Genomic DNA, 15707 nt, shown 5'->3' with positions numbered 1-15707 from the left:
TGTGTACTGTGGATCACTTCTGGGTCTGCCATGGGGCTCGGAAAGGGGCCTTTTTAGGTTTCCAGGTGCTGCTGCTGCTGGCGATGCTGGTTGGGGGACCCCAAACCAGCTGTCACCCTCTCTCCGGGAAGGATGAGGCCTGGCTTGTCGCTTGCACTGGGGACCTGAGGAGGAGCAGCTAGAGCACCTGGGCTGAGCGCTCAGGCCGCTCTCCTGTTTCCCTGCAAGGTGTTCAGAGGAGGTTGTGTGGACAGAGCCCGTGTTCTGCAGTCCTCCCTGCTTATCTCAGAGCTACCGGGCCACTAGCCTTTCTAACGAATTTTCCACAGGCAAGTGGCCCGTGGGTCTTTGGCTTTAAGCATGGCGGGCATGGGAGTTTCCAGGTTAAGTAGTTAATGATTAGTAATCAGACTTCAAAGCGTGGGACGTTAGCCCAAGTTTCAGAAACTCTGAGATGAAGTCTTTTTGTGGAGGAAAGTGGTCTTTCTGTATTATGAATAGTCAACACTACATTTATTCAATAAGTGCTTTGGCATTTATTTTTCTTAAAGGAGACTCACCAGTGCGTGAGTGAGAGTCTGCCTGCGATTTGCTGGGAAGGTTCATTGGACCGAAGATGGGGTAATGGCAATGTCAAGTGCCAAAAAAAAAAAAAAAAAAAAAAGGTGAAGGGGGTTACGGAGATAGCAGTGTGGCTGGAGGGAGCTCGCCGAGGAGGCAGGAATCCAACCAGTTCGCACTCACCGGTGACAGGCTTGGCAGGGAGACTCCAGCCCCAAGTGCCCACTACAGCTATCCATTGGTTTCTAGATTCTAGAGGCAAGACAAAGGCACCATGGGATGGTGGTTCTGAGCACAGATCCCAGAGGCAGAATTCCTAGATTTGGCCTTGGACAAATGACTTAATCTCTCTGTGCCTCAGTTTCCTCATCTGTAAAATGAGGATAATCAAAGTCCCCACTAGCATTGTCGTGGGGAGTTATGTCCTATTTATAAAGCAGTTACAATACTATGTGGCACCTAGCAAGCATCATATAAATGTTTTATAATAAATTTAAAAATCTTACTCAGGTTTGAATAGCGGGGACCTGAGCCATTATACCTGCTCCTGGCTCCTGATCTCTGTGGCATGAGCAGGAGGAGGGGGGGGGTGTGTGCTGACTGCCATAAACTGAAAATCACAAACTTCTAGGGCCCACGCAAGGCTCTGACAGTCCTTCAAAACCGGACAGTTCCACATTTGCCCCTCCATATGACATGGAAATGAAAAGGTGTTTTATTCCAGAGCCATAATGAAATACCCGATTATAGTCTTTTCTTTTCAGTACAAAAGGTTCTCGAAGTCGGACTTCTTGACAGCGACTGGGGATCAGAGCAGGAGAAAAGTCAAGGACTCCTCCTCCTTGCGTGTTGGGAAATTCTTTGGCAGAATTAGCCATGCTCCCTGGGAAATGTGTTCTGCAACTAGGTTCTTTTTTGAGTGGGTTACTTGTCTTGCATCAAATTATCAAATTAGACCCCACAAATCAGAGCCAATCATCATGGACATGGAGGGTTGGCTCTGCACTCAGCTCTCTTCCAGGCAGTGTCCTCATACTCTTGAAAATTTCTTCTCTCTTGGCATTAACAGACATCTCTGTTGTTATCCTTGATGTTCCCCATTTGGAAAATGCATAAATACTTCACAGAGAATGAGGCGAGCACAGGGGCTCAGGTGTGGGGACAGCTAACCATGGGAACACTGATCTATGTGCACTGGGACTCCCAGAGGAGCCCTCCTGCCATTGCCACCAAAGAACCCAAAAGCCAGAAGGTGTGACAGTGCACTCCAGTCTGGGAGCAGCATGAAATACAGTCTGAATATCCCGACGTTTCATGAAAGCCCTGTTTTAAAAAATATTTACACCAATTTGTACTCCAGTCTGCATGGTATGCGTACATTTCCACCTCCCTACTTCAAATCTGAGGTTAGAGAAAGAAGTACATTTTCACCCTACAATTTTGCCCCACTTAATACATGTCCATTCTGCAGTTGGGATATACCACCCCCTGAAAGTGTTCTTTGCCAGAACAAGGGGTTTCTCCAACTAAACAGGGGCCTCTGACTATTAGGTTGAAATGTCCTTTTTCAGTGTGCACACATGTGTGCAAGGAGAGAAATCACTGGTAAAATTTTGTCCATCTTGAGGTTTCTCACAGACCTGCCTTAAGACCTGGTACGCAGGAGGCCTCTGGTTAATATTTGTGGATTTTTTGAAAAAAGAAAGAAATCCTTCATTCGATTAACAGCACGTTGGGGGGCTCCTCTGTCTCAGCTCTCCATCAGGTGCTGGAGACCCTAGATACGTAAGACAGCCTGGCCCTCTGGTGTCGTGGTTGATGGAAGAGAAGGACGTGGAAATAATGGAAAAACAATTACAGAGAGTAGAGTGAAGGTAGCCCTCATACAAGGAGTTCGGCTCATTCTCGAACTTGTACAGTATTTGCAAGTCCCCACTCAGAGCCAACAGGACTAGACTGCTTTCCAGTGCGTAGGGCAGCCCTTCAGCTGTTAGAAGGCAGAGCTGAGATGTTTCGGGTCTTCCAGGTCCAACAGTCTGCATTTCTTCAACCATGCATTTAGGTAGGCAGGTAGAATTTAAGGAGGTTGGACCTTAGAAGACACCCATCATAACAGCCCTCCTATGGCAAGAGTCCCGTTACGAGCATCTTGAGGAGAAGGCTCCAGCATTTGCATCACCATTCAAAGGAATGGTAGTGGGGGCAGGGTGCATCTCATTACCATGGAGAGGCAGTCTGTTCTGTTGCTTGGCAGGTGTCCTACCACAAAGTTCTCTGCTTACTCCCTCTCGTCCATGGGTGCCAGGCTCACTGACTAAAGGCCTCTTTCACTAACTCTTCATCACCAAATCTCAGAATCCCCCAAATCTCAGCATGTGGGATTCTCTCAGAAGACTGAAAGCCTCCATAATTTATAGGTATCAGTTTAGAACATTCTTTATACCAGGAGGAATCACAAGCTAGAGGAATTGCAGAAGGCAATAACGACAACTCCTGGTGGTCTTGAAATTCTATCATGTGTTGATGTGGGAAATGTTAGCCGTCTAGGCACAGGTGTGTGCCTTGAGAGGGATGATGCTGGCTGCCCACTGACTGTTCTGCAAACCCAGAGCCTAGGGTGGTCCTGGATGCATAACCCCCCCACCACAACTCCCTTCATTTCATCCATCACTACTTCCAACAGACCGCAGCAATGTCTCAAAGTCCCCCCCAAGAGCTATCTGGCTCCATGACCCCATGACAACCGAGTCTGCTCCATCTCTCACGGGAATGATGGGACAGTCCCCTAACTCATTTCCCTGTCTCTTTTATCTCAGTCCATCCTACTCTCTGGTATCAGAGGGATTCAGACCCCCTCGTGGCAAGCCATGGCTTAAGATATCCCCTGGTTCCTCCCTTTGCTTTTAAGGTGAAGTTCAATTGGCTGGCATGGGTTTCAACAATCATCATTCTCTGCACCCAGATTGACTCTTATGTCTGATCTCTCTCATGTTCCTTTGGAAATTCCAAGTTCTGCCCGCACCAACGTTGGATTTCTGTTCCTCAAACATGCTCTGTTTTTTCTTGCCTTTGCCCAGGCTGAGCCTCGGCATGGGATGTTCTCCCTTTTTACACCTGGGAACTGTCCTACAACTTTCAAGAACCGGATCAAAGAAGCCTTGAATGTGAAACCATCCTGGAGCCCATCAAGCCGGGGTCCCGGCACACCCCACCTCCCTCATTTCTGGTCTCATCGTCTATTCGGTTGCGTGTTTATCTGCTCAGGAGCTCCTCCAGGGCAGAGGCCGTGTCTGCCTCCTATCTGCATCCCTCCTGCCCAACACCCGTGCTCAATGAATGTTTGATGAATGACTGAAGGAAAGAATGTTCATCATCAGAAAATGGCTCATCAAAGCCCCATGCATCAGCATTGCCAAGAGATGTTTTCATCAAGTGTGGTTGCTCAGTGTCAGTATCTCACGCTGTCCTGATTCATCCTGAGCATCGGAAATTCAGAAGAGCTTGCAGGGGATAGAAGAAAGGCATTTTATTTGTTAAACAGAAAATCAGGGTATGAGATGGAATGCTAAGATATGCAAATGCCTGTCTTCTTTGTGGGAGAACCTGGGAGAAATGCACTAGATTATTTTGAAATTAATTCAGCCTGAATATCTGTGGAGTTTAAATGCAGCCCTCAGGAGAGTAAATAATGCAGAATGTGAAACCTGAAAAGAGATTTGAGATGCACCAGCAAAAGCGTCTTCAGCCCAACGTCTGCACCCGATCATTCTACTTGGTAGGATCTCTATGTAATTTGCAAAGATTAAAACCTGTTGCAAGAGAATTAGCCCAAGCACATGATTTAATCACGTAAGAGGCTTCCAGCCTCTGCTGGCCTTGTCAACAGTAGTTCCTAACCTGTGAGGGCTTGCGGACAGATTCCAGATTGCTTGACAAATATCAGTTATTTTGCCTTAAACAAAAATTTCACATACATTAATCTTTAAATATCAAGCGAGAGTGGCTGCTCTGGGTTTGCAAATTAGGGATTTAAAAATGTGATTTCCAAAGAGTTCTTGGGAGGAGGATCAAAGATGGGACTGCCAAAGCATCCTGGGAGTTTAACTCGATATATGTGTAAGTGGCTGAAAACTGCCCAGGCTCCAGGATTCCACGTCCAAAACACTGCCCGCTTTGCTGGTCACCGTGTCCTTTCAAGTAGGAGTCACGTGAGGCTGCCTGTTCAAGGCCACGCACTGAGATGAGGAAAGGAAAAGGCTGGATTTGGGGGTGTCTTTGCCTTGAGGATGCCTCTTTTAGGAATATGTCCCTTTGTTTGCCCCAGTCAGGGATGGACAGAGGAGCTGACGGCCAGCCAGAACCACCGAGGCCTCTGGAGAGGGAGAGGAGTCACCTCAGCCTGAACCTTGGGGCATGTCTGTCTGGGAGGGTTAGAAAAAAGGCCTACGTGCCCATGCGTGGAGCTGGGTTGTGAAGCAGCCTGGGTTCAGGCGCAGCCAGCCTATTTGAACTCGAGCTCCATCTCTCGGGCTGCGTGACCTTGGGCAGGCGAACTTTATCTTCTTTCACTGTCTTGGATATGGAACTGCTCGGCTTACTAACACCGCACTTCCCAAGGCTGAGGCTCTACCGAGCTCTGTTTCCCGGGTGATTCTGGAGTTCCTCCAAGGAATGAGGCTTTGCAAAGGGGCCAGGGAGCTCACTCCAGTTCAAGAGCACACACACCCAAGTGACACAGGATCCGCAGAGCATCAGGTGCTTGGCTGGCCCCCTGGGGCTATTCCAGAAGCCCTGAGCTCCTTCTCCTTCTCCCTGCCAGTTGAAGCGGCATTTGCTTGTCCATTAGAGGCCTCCCAGCCACACCTGTCAAGCTGCCCAGTCCATACCACCAGAAGCTGGGCTCCCTGGGGCAGCCTCAGACCTTGCCCCAAGAGGAGATCTTGGTGGCTGGGCAGGGCCCTAAGGACCCTGGGGTCACTCACGGAGAAGAGGGAAGGAGGGAATGGCTAAATGTTCAAACTGCATTTTAGCCTCCTGCTAGCTTTCTTCCTGCCTCTCCCCCAACCCCCTCCTACAATCTCCCCCTTCCCATTCGACTCCACAGTCTCTGACACAGGGGCATTCCAAAGCCCGCACCTAAACAGGCCAGTCCCCTGCTCTCCATTTTCACTCCCATAAGCTCCAGGCCCAAGGTGTCCATGACCTGGCCCAGCTGCTCTTCCAGGCTCAGCTGCTGCTACCCTGCCCCCACCCCCGGGCCCTGAGGTCCCGGCCACACATGGCTCTCCACAGCTCCCTGAACACAGCTGGGGTCTGAGGCTCCACAGTTTTTGTGCATGCTGTTTCCTCTCCCTGGAACACCGTTCTCTACTTTCATATGGCGCAAGCTCCTACACACTCTTCAAGGTGAAATACCGTCTCTTCTGGAAGGCCCTCAGCCCTGCTCCAGCTCCTCACCCACCACCTTCCTGCGCCATTTCCTTTCTAGTTCCCAGGGGCCCAGCAGGCCTGGCTGAAGGCAGCAGAGAGTGGCCTGACGTAAGCCCCAGCACAGAGCCTCCGGACGGATGATCTCCCTCTCACCTTGGCAAAGTCAGTCCCACTCACCTTCCCGGGGGCCCATGGGTCCCTTTTTCTCTGATGCCTCCAGGCTGCAGGCATGTGGCCTCTATCTTTCATATGTGGCCTCTAGCCTGAGCTGGGAAAGGAGAGCCGCTTCGCCACAGAGCGAGCACCCAGCCTGCGTCCCTGACCCTATGCTGCCGGCCCTCTCTTGGCCTCTCCATGTAAAGAAGGGCCACAAGGGAAATGTAGCCCCTTTCCATGTCACTCAGGGCTACACAGCCTGTGGGGACAGGTGACAAAGGCAGACCATGGAGGTGAGACAGGTGTTTCAGCCAGAGAGAGGGAGCCACAAGGAAGCTGTGCCCCATATTCTCCAACCTCAGCCCCGACCCTGACCTTCTCCCAGGTGCTGCTACAAACATGCCCCAACTGGAAGTAAAGGAGAATGTAAAATAATGTGTGGACAGGCACCCCCAGGACCATGCTGGCCTGGTATTTACCATCTTTGCGTCTGTGTTTCTCCCGTGGAACACGGTGGGTGGGGGGTGGTCCCTGTGTGCGCAGCTGTGGTGAGGCTTAACTGAGCGGCGAGGTGTCCCCCGCTTACAGAGTCAGGCACTTAGAGAGCACTCCGTGAAGGCTGGCTGTTGCTCTTACAGGGATGGATATTTACAGTTTACAATGCTTGGCGAAGGTCACATGAACAGGAAGGAGTACCACTGCAGACCCAACCGAGACTCCGAGTGGCCGCACCTGTCTCCTACCTGCCCCCAGAAGCCCATTTGGCTCCCCGTTCTGCTCCCTAGCAGTTGCTGTCCCAGGGTCACAAAACCCTCGGTGGGGCTCTTGCTCTCCAACTAGCCCCTAAATTTATGACCTTGTTTTGAACTCAGTATTGACGTTCCCACTCATCATCTAGGACCCTACTCAGTCCTCTGGTTGCACATACCCAGGTCACAGGCCCAAGGCTGCCCATACCCGTAGAATATGGCGTGGCTGGGGCCCCCACTTCCCTGCCCCTCCCCCCCACCAGGGGAGAGTAACTACACAGCCTCTTCCAGCCCCCATGAGCCTCCTCCCCAGGGGAGGAGCAGCTTGCTGGGAAGTTTGGGTTTGGGTCCTGCTACTCAGTCCCACAAATACAGACATTCCCTTTCTGACTTCCCTGGAAGCATCCCCCATGTACAGTCCCTGATGCCTGAGAGCGCGGCGGGTTCCTCACTTCCTGTTCTGAACACTTCCTGTTCTGAACACTTCCTCTGCACCCCCTGGGTGGTGGGTGTCCCTGCCTATTGAGGGAGACCAGCCCTAATTTAGCAGATGCCCTGGGGGCCGGGATGCCTCTGGGCTGAGGCAAAGGTTCTCTTCAAAGTGGGGTCACTGTGGGCTGTCTCCAGTTGGGCCTCTTGATCTTTGGACTACATTTTATAATCGGGTCAACAGAGAGCAAGGAGTCAAATATGGGCCTTAGAACTGATGGAGACTTAACATGGGAATGCTGTGTCCACATGCCCTTTGAGGAAGCCTTCTCTCCTAGAGTGAGCCCACCACAGCAGAGCAGGGCACCGGTCAGGGATGCCCCAGCACTGTCTACACCTGGGACACTGGGCTTCATCTAGGCAGAGAGAATGTGTGGAGGAAAAAGGTGAGGGTTTAAAGTCAGAGTGGCCAGAGCCTAAGTCCCAGCCCTGCTCCTTACTGGGTGACTCTGGGCAGATGACTCCCCCTCTCTGAGCCTGTTTCCTTATGTCTACGAATTAAATAAAATGATAGTAAAAACAACAACAACAATTTCCCCTTTAGAGCCAATATTAGGAGACACTGAGCTAATCATGGATGCGAAATCCCTGGCCCAGAGTAGGTGCCCAGACAATCACGAGAGCTGGCCCCGAGTCTCAGGCTCCCCGCACCATGTCCCCTTCCTCCTCCTCCCCTCCCCCCACACGCTCTGGGGCCCCTGTGGACTTCCCGCCTGCTCTACACTCTGGCTACTCTCCCCAGCGGCTCGGGGGCTCTTACCTGAGAGAACTGCCAGTGGAGCTTCATTCTCTTGGCTTTGGCGTAACTGCACTCGATGAGCCGAGGCCGACTGTTGACGTCCACCAGACACCGGTTGTCGTCGTCATCGACTGTGGGGCTCAGGATGCCCACGTGGATCTGCTGACTGCTGGTGTAGTACACGTTCTGCGGGGCGGGGCAAGAACGCGGGTGAGCGTAATGACGTAATGACGGAGAGATGGGAGGGTCTAGGGGAGGGGACTGCTCCCTGGGCAGCTGGCAAAGGTAACACAATCCTGTGGGCGTCACACGATTTTCTGTTGCAGTGGACAGGAAAGCTTTTTACATCCTGATCCAGGATAGTCTCTGGTCCGCGTGTAGAACTGAGACAAAATTTTCGAGACCCGAAACTTAGTCTTACAATAGGCAGTGCAATCTGGTATTTTCCATTCTATTCTTTCCCTGAAAAGCATTGGTCATAAACTTTTAAATTGATTTCACCACCCACAGTTTAAAAAACATGGCTTGGATCCATGATTTGCAGGCTTGCTGATTTCCTCCCTCCATAAATGTTTTGTACAAGATTTGTGCTTGGCCTGTAGAAACGAAGCAAGAGACCTGCGCCAGGCCTTAGGCAGTTCAGAGTCTTGTGTGATCCGAGACATGGAACATAAAATTTCCATCCAGATTACAACTGTGTAGAGCAAGGGTTGGCAAACTTTTTCTTAAAGGGCCGGGTGGAAAATATTTTTGGCTCTGCAGTGTGTTGGGTGGTCCCTAAGGCGGCTGCCAGATTTGGTGATTCAGTAGGACTCCCTAGACTGCCCATATTTGTACTCATAGTCATTCTTATAGGAAAAGGATATAAGTTTTATCAGCAAAGGGAAAAGGCAGATAGGGCAAAGTCAGGGGAAAACCAGGTGCCAGCTCCCCAAGGTCCTCTCCTAGAGGTCACACAGGATGCACTTAATTCCCCCAACAAGGAGCTGAGACAACACAGGTGAGATGTTTTCTACTGGGAAAGCTCTACAGACTGAGCTGGGTTTTTTTGTTTGTTTGTTTTGGTTTTTTTTGTTTTTATCAGGGCTGGTCACGTAGGCAGCCTCTGCCTGGTACATACCCATATTCCAGACTCCCAGGAGCAAAGCAGGTGTTTAGCATAAACCTTACTGTTTGTATAGTCTGGTTGGGCATAGCAAGCTACTCTTACACATCTGGGAATGGTGGGAACCCTTCTGAAATACAGGTTCTCAGATGCCTGTCAAGGGCCAACATGGTAAGCAGATCTTTCAAAGGACACAGTCAGGCCTGCTGTGTTAACTCTTTCCTGCCCAGAGGGCCATACTGTCTGAAAACTCAACTCTGCCATCGTAGCCTGAATACAGCCACAGACAATATGTAAACGATGGCTGTGCTCTGAGGATGCTTCATTTACAATAACAAGGGCTGTGCATGGGCTGTAGATTACTGGCCGTGGTCCAGAGGAAAGCCACATGATCTCTGACCTTCAAAGTTTTCAGTCACTTCTCTGAAGTGGTTCCCCAAAAGGGCTCTGAGTGGACAAGTCATAGGGTTCTGTGAGCTTTTCTCTTCATGTTACTAAAGAAATTAACATCCCCTCCCCTTAGGATTAGGCCATGGGCAAATTGAGATAATATATTTCTTTGCTTGAGGTTAGAGTTAGGGTGGGCCCTCTTATTATCTTCGTATATTAAACAATTCACACTGGTAAATATTTTTGATTCATTCCAAATAATAAGTCATTTCTTGTTTTAATAGAAGAGGGTGGTTGACAAGGACTTTTAAACATGAGTGCATCACAAAAAAGGGACTGTGGGGTGAGAAGGGCAGTGCAGGGAAGGAAGTAAGGGGTGGTTCTTGGGGGGCATGTTCTTCCTGACCCTTGGAAGTCCAGGGAGGGCATGGAGAGGCAGGCAGGGTTACCCTTCAGACCTAAGAAGAGCCTCAGGCCAGTGTATGAGTCAAGGCCCCAACAGGAAACAGATGACACACTCAGGGTTGTAGAATCCAAGGAGGGTATAATAAAGGCATAATGCTCCATGGTGTGGGTAGGATGTAAGGGAACCACAGAGATTGTATAGTTCCATGAGGATAATAACATGGAGCTGTTACCACTCCCAGACCCAAAGGGATCAGAGAAGAGAGCAGTTACAAGACTCTGTAATAGAAAAGTTATAGAGAGAAGGTTGACTTGCAAGAAGGCTTCAGGGTGGGGCTTGGGGATAATGGCGAGTGGTGGTGAATAAACACTTCAACTTTACTCTACCCTCCCCACTCTGTTCTTCTTCTGGGTCAGCCCATTGGTGGAACCCAGCTGGAAGCCAAAGAACATGAGAGCCCATTGAAACATTCCATAAATTCAGCCTCCTAGGGTAGAAGGGGAAAGATGGAGAGTAGATCTGGAGAGATGAATAGGAGACACTCAGATAATCTTATAAGTTATCAGATTTGGTGAATCCATGGAAATTGGCATTAAATTACTAAGATGACTGATTTTTCCCATAATAGAGGTGAAGAATCATAGTGATCAAAGTTCTGAGCCCAGGCCAAATGTGGAATGCCTAGCTTCAATGTGGAAATGTGACCGGAACAGAGGCAAGAGGAGCCTATTCAACACCTATATTGGGTAAGGGACTTTCCATCGTGTGGCCTGGGTTTCCGGTTCACCACCAAGGAAAGCCGATGACCTGCTGTGGCTTCCAGTTTATTGGAGGTGATGGAAAATATGATGACAGGATTTAGGAAGTTAAACAGATGCTGTTAGGCATCTAATCCATCCATCCATCCACCATCCACCCACCCTCCATCCATCCAACAATCTCTAAGTTGAGATCTGAAGATAACAGAGATGAGAGAGCCATGCTCCCTCCCCTGGAGGATCCAACAGCCAAGATGGGGAAACTAACATATCAGGAAATAATGGCTCTAATCACACTAATATAAGCATTGTTTCTGCTTCCTCCACTGGCGTCTCCCGACTCTTGGTACTTTGAAAAGAGAAATAAAAACTCACCACCTCCAGAAAGACTTCTGTGAATGTGCCAAAGCCTAGAGCCCCCGCCTACCACCCGGGCCTCTCTCCAAGAGTACAGAGCGATTTATGCCCTTGCGTGGAATGCAACCACGTTCTGTCCTCAGGACACGGGGCAGCTCTTCGTCACCCTGCATGCCAGGACCCAGATTTCCTGAGGCTCGGGAGTGTGGGCTGCCCGACAAGGACCGCCAGAAAGCAGTTACTGCTACACCCCTCCCCTTCCTTCATCCCTGTCACCCGGGCTTGACGGTGGTCTCCAGGCCAGGCTCTATAGACACAAGCGGCTGCCCAGGTAATGGCGGAAATCAATTTTGTTCACTCAGCTGCTCGGAAGTGCCTGGGGGAGACGCTCTGAGAGCCTGGCGTGCACTTACTAGCTGGTTTGGCGGTCACTGGACCTGCTTATTGCTCCAGAGGCTGGGCAAATCCTAATAGGGACAGATAGTTGTTTGTTACTGAAAAGCAAACACAAAAGTGCCTCTTGAGGGGCGGAGCCACGAAGCTGGCGGATCAGAGAGAGCGATTCAGCAGAGGCTCTGCAGTCCTCCCTCCGATCCCTCAGAAGTCCAGCCGGCAGTGGACTGAACTGGTAAATGGCCTGAACACAAAAGAGAGGAAACCGTTTCCTATAAGATGCCCCACTTTTAGTACCAGCGGCGCTGGGCTTTCTGAGTCATGGGAACCTGGAAGATTTCAGCAAGAAATGACTCAGAGCTGTGGCTCCCAGAGAGGGGCAGTCTGGCTAACCAGTGGGGGATCTGCAATGTCTGGAGACATCTGAGGTTGTCACGATGGAGGGGAGGGACGATGCTACCGGCGTCCAGGGGGTAGAGGTCAGGGACCTCTGAGTTCGCTGTTCAGCCTCCTACGATGTACAGGACAGCCCCCGCCCTGCAGCAGAGACTTTTCCGACTCTGGACACTGAAGGGGGTGGTTCTGGAGAACCCCCGCCTTAGGTGGCTGGTAACAAAATTTGTAATGTGTTCAGCTCCTACTCTGGGCCAGACACAAAGCCATGCCTTATCCCACGGAATCCTAAAACAACTCTAGGAGGTGGGGGCTGCAATGATCCCCGTCTTGGAGATGGAGAAACTGAGGCACACGACATTGGGTAAAAGTCTCACAGGTGGAATAGCTGAGATTTACATGGAGGCAGTGTCAGTCCAGAGCCACACCGGTGACCTCTCACCTTGCTCCCCTGCCTCCCCTGGGTCCCTGCAGCACCAGCAGCCAGGCCGAGGGGGCGGGGGTGAGGCCAGGAGGCTGGCTTAGGAAGCTTCCCGTGGTGAGCCACTTGAGCTCTGAGAGAGGACTAAGGAAGCAGCAGAGGGCTGGAGGGCCTTGTACCAAAACACCTGTGATACAAGAGTGTAAGAAGTGACATTTTCCCGGTAACTCCCATCAGTGGCGGAGTGTGAGCCAGAGCCTGCCCGGGGATGTTTCACAAACCACCCCCGCCCCCCAGGTGGGGTGGGGACATATAGAAAAGACATTCCTACCACTCGGTTCTTCCTCAGCTGCAAATGACAGACCTACTCATTTCCCACGCACTCCCATTCACCTGGACAGGGCTTCACCTGATCTGGGCATTTCATTCTGATGCTTGCAGGGAAAAGAGAAAAAGCCCTGGCAGGGGATCGAACAAAAACATCTGTGTCTTGGGGCTCACACCAGTGGAATTCTCCCCTTCCTCAGGCTGGGAGCAGGAGTCACAATGAGTGGCTGAGCGGGATAGCCAACTGGGGAGAACACGGCGCCCCTGGGTGCACACTTCTGCCCTCGGGGGCCATGGAGCCAAGGACACACAAAGACCCCCAGGGTCAGAGGTGCCCCTCGCTCTATCACTTCATCTCCTGGACAAGCAAAGGCCCCCAACCCGCAGGATGCATGTGGGCCCCTGGACAGAGCCTTGACAGCTGTCCTCCACACCCCTTTCTCTACCTGGCTGGTGTGGAGGGGGGACTGGCCTCCACCAGAGACAGGTATGGCCTCACATGAGATCTGCCCCTCACCCACATCTGACAGCACCACATGGACAGACACGGCCACTGGCCCCTGGAGCTGCCCCAGGAAGGGAAGAGGGAGAAGAGAAGAAACAGTTTAGTACACCTGTCTGCCAGCTACTGTCCATATCTGTGGTCACCTCCCGTTTGTAAGGATGGGGAAACTGAGGCTAAGAGGGTATGCAGACCTTCCCGGGGTACAGAGGTAGGAGGCTGCTGTCTCCCCTCCTACTTGGAGGAGCTTCCAGGGAAGGCTGAGACCTTGCTGACTCAGGACCTTGCTCCCGGTCCTGGGTCGAGCATCCCATATGGTCTTGTCTCCCCCAGCCCTTAGCAGGACCTCCGCCAGAGCAGAGGCTGAGACAGGTAGGGGGAGAGGGTGGAGGGCTCCCCAGGCAAATCAGGAGCACAATGGGGTTGGTTAAATGACATAATAACAGGGTTCCAAGGTGCAACAGAAGTCCCAGCCCTCTTCCAAACAAGGGGCATATGGATTTGGGGCAGCTTTAATCTCCTTCATTAAGTGATATTTCCTGGGTAACACTGATGGCCTATGGAGTGGGCGCCCTTGAAAAATAAGGTACAGACATTCAGAGACACTCTCTCATCGGGAGAAGGGGCAGCAAACCTTCCTTAGCCCGGAGAGTGCAGAGGTGGTGGAAGGAGGGGAGTCATGGCGGGGCACTTTTAACAAGAGGCTCTAGAACCTACTGCAGGGAAGAAACAACTCTATTTGCAGGGCGCTTTCGTGGGGACAGTGACCCAGGGTGAAGCAGGGTCCTCGAGGTCATTTCTTTGGAAACTTGCAGGAGATCTACCCTTGCTGCAGCCCAAAAGGTTTCAGAGCCCAGTCCTCTGTGGGGGTAGGTACGGTGGGGATACACCAGGGGAGTGATAGTCTAGGGGTTGAAAATAAAAAACAATGGCTAGATTACAAAATATCAGAATGTGGGATTGGTGGCAAAGATCCCTGGAGAGAAAGCCAATCTGTGGGCTGGACCACTGACTGCATGGGGCGGGCTTCTGGGAGGAGGGGATGGGTGCTGGGCTTTGGAAGAGAAGAAAGATCTGGGAGCAAATGAAGTCAGGGAGAATGGAGGGATCAAAGGGACACACTCCGGAATGCAAGCAAGGGAAGGCAGTGCTCTCTACCTTGGTCACACAGTAAAATCACCTGGGGAGCTTTAAGAACTCTTAGCAGGTGAGCCTTGGTATGGGTCTGTTCCAGGTGATTCCAATGTGCAACCAAGGTTGAAAACTAGCTGTATTAAGGACATTCTGTGCAGCCTAGGGAGGAAACATTGGGACAGTGCCTAGAACCTTCTGGATTCCAAGCCTCCCTCTCATCTTGGGGCCAAGGGGGAACCCCACTGGCAGGGGTACGGTTTGCAAGACTCCGATGAGGACGGCCAAGGGGTTAGGAAGCACCACTGTTTAGGAGATCAGTTCTCAAAGTGCGGTCCCAGCATCATCTAGGAACTTGATAGAAGTACGCATTTTAAGCTCAACCCCAGACCTGCTGAATCAGAAACTGAGCAGAGCCCAGGAGTTTGTGTTTTAACAAGCCCTCCAGGTAAGTCGGACGCATGAGAACATTTGAGGACCACTGGTCTGGTGGGATAGAGTCAGGTGGACCTGGGTTTCCACTCAGCACCCTAGGTGGGAAACCGCTCTGAGCCTCAGTTTCCTGACCTGTAAAGTGCAGTTGTGAGGATTATAACATTGCTCGCCCCTGGTCTGGCCACAGGAACTACGGGGCAAGGACAAGGCAGGCAGGGACTAAGTAGAGAAGGATCTCCTGGTCCAGCTGCCCAGTCTCAACCCCCTGGCCTCTGAGTCAGCTCAGCCAGTGGGCCTGTGGGTAAGGATTTGCGGAAATGGCTGGCAGGGCCCAGACCTGCATGGTGTGTGTGTTGGGGTGGGGGGGGTGCGGAGAAAGAGCCGAGGCTGGCCTTATTCAATCTCAATTTAGAGTAGTGACTGTGGACATCTGTAATATGTGCTAGAAATGGGCTCTTTGTCCTCCTTACCAAGAATGAGCTGCTGGCCCCTCTGCAGAGAGGGCAGGCTGATTTAAGGGTTTGGTTACTGGTCATTAACCCCTTGACACAGAGGTTAGTTATAGCGCGGAGCACCGCAGGGCACGGATGCTAAATCAGGAGTGAAGGGGAGTCATTTCCAAAATGATCTTCTGTTCACTAAGCACCGAACCAGGTACATTAAGGAAAGGAAAACATTTATAAACCTTTCTGTTTGCCAGAGTTGTGAAGAAGAGCAAGGTCCCCAGCTCAGAGCTCCCCGTTGTGAGCCCATTTCCCGGGTGGAAGGGAACAGGAGAAGCTAAGGACCTGAACCCACCATGTGTGTGTGTGTGTGTGTAAGTAACAGCCCCACCCTCCCGCGCATAGCCAATAGACGATCTGGTTTAATTCAGCAAACTCCTTCGTGCCCACTGGGGCGTAGCCAGAGTGGGCACTGGCAAGCAGAGAGGAGCAAGACAGGGGTGCCTCCGGGGAGCCGGGTGG

The 15707-nt window shown here is 51.4% G+C and overlaps 1 protein-coding gene across 1 annotated transcript in view; it reads right to left on the bottom strand.

Moving 5' to 3' along the window:
* The window catches only part of LOC111159475 (polypeptide N-acetylgalactosaminyltransferase 18), a 342809-nt gene that overhangs the window by 5965 nt on the left and 321137 nt on the right, over window positions 1–15707 (bottom strand). Inside the window, exon 10 of the mRNA XM_022521983.1 lies at window positions 8146–8310. Within this exon, the coding sequence (XP_022377691.1) occupies window positions 8146–8310 (165 nt within the window). The remainder of the gene's footprint in view (window positions 1–8145; window positions 8311–15707) is intronic.

This window comes from Enhydra lutris, unplaced genomic scaffold, assembly GCF_002288905.1.
Source record: "Enhydra lutris kenyoni isolate GAN:26980312 unplaced genomic scaffold, ASM228890v2 scaffoldscaffold68, whole genome shotgun sequence".
Lineage (NCBI taxonomy): Eukaryota > Metazoa > Chordata > Mammalia > Carnivora > Mustelidae > Enhydra > Enhydra lutris.
This window is presented reverse-complemented; position numbering and strand designations above follow the sequence as displayed.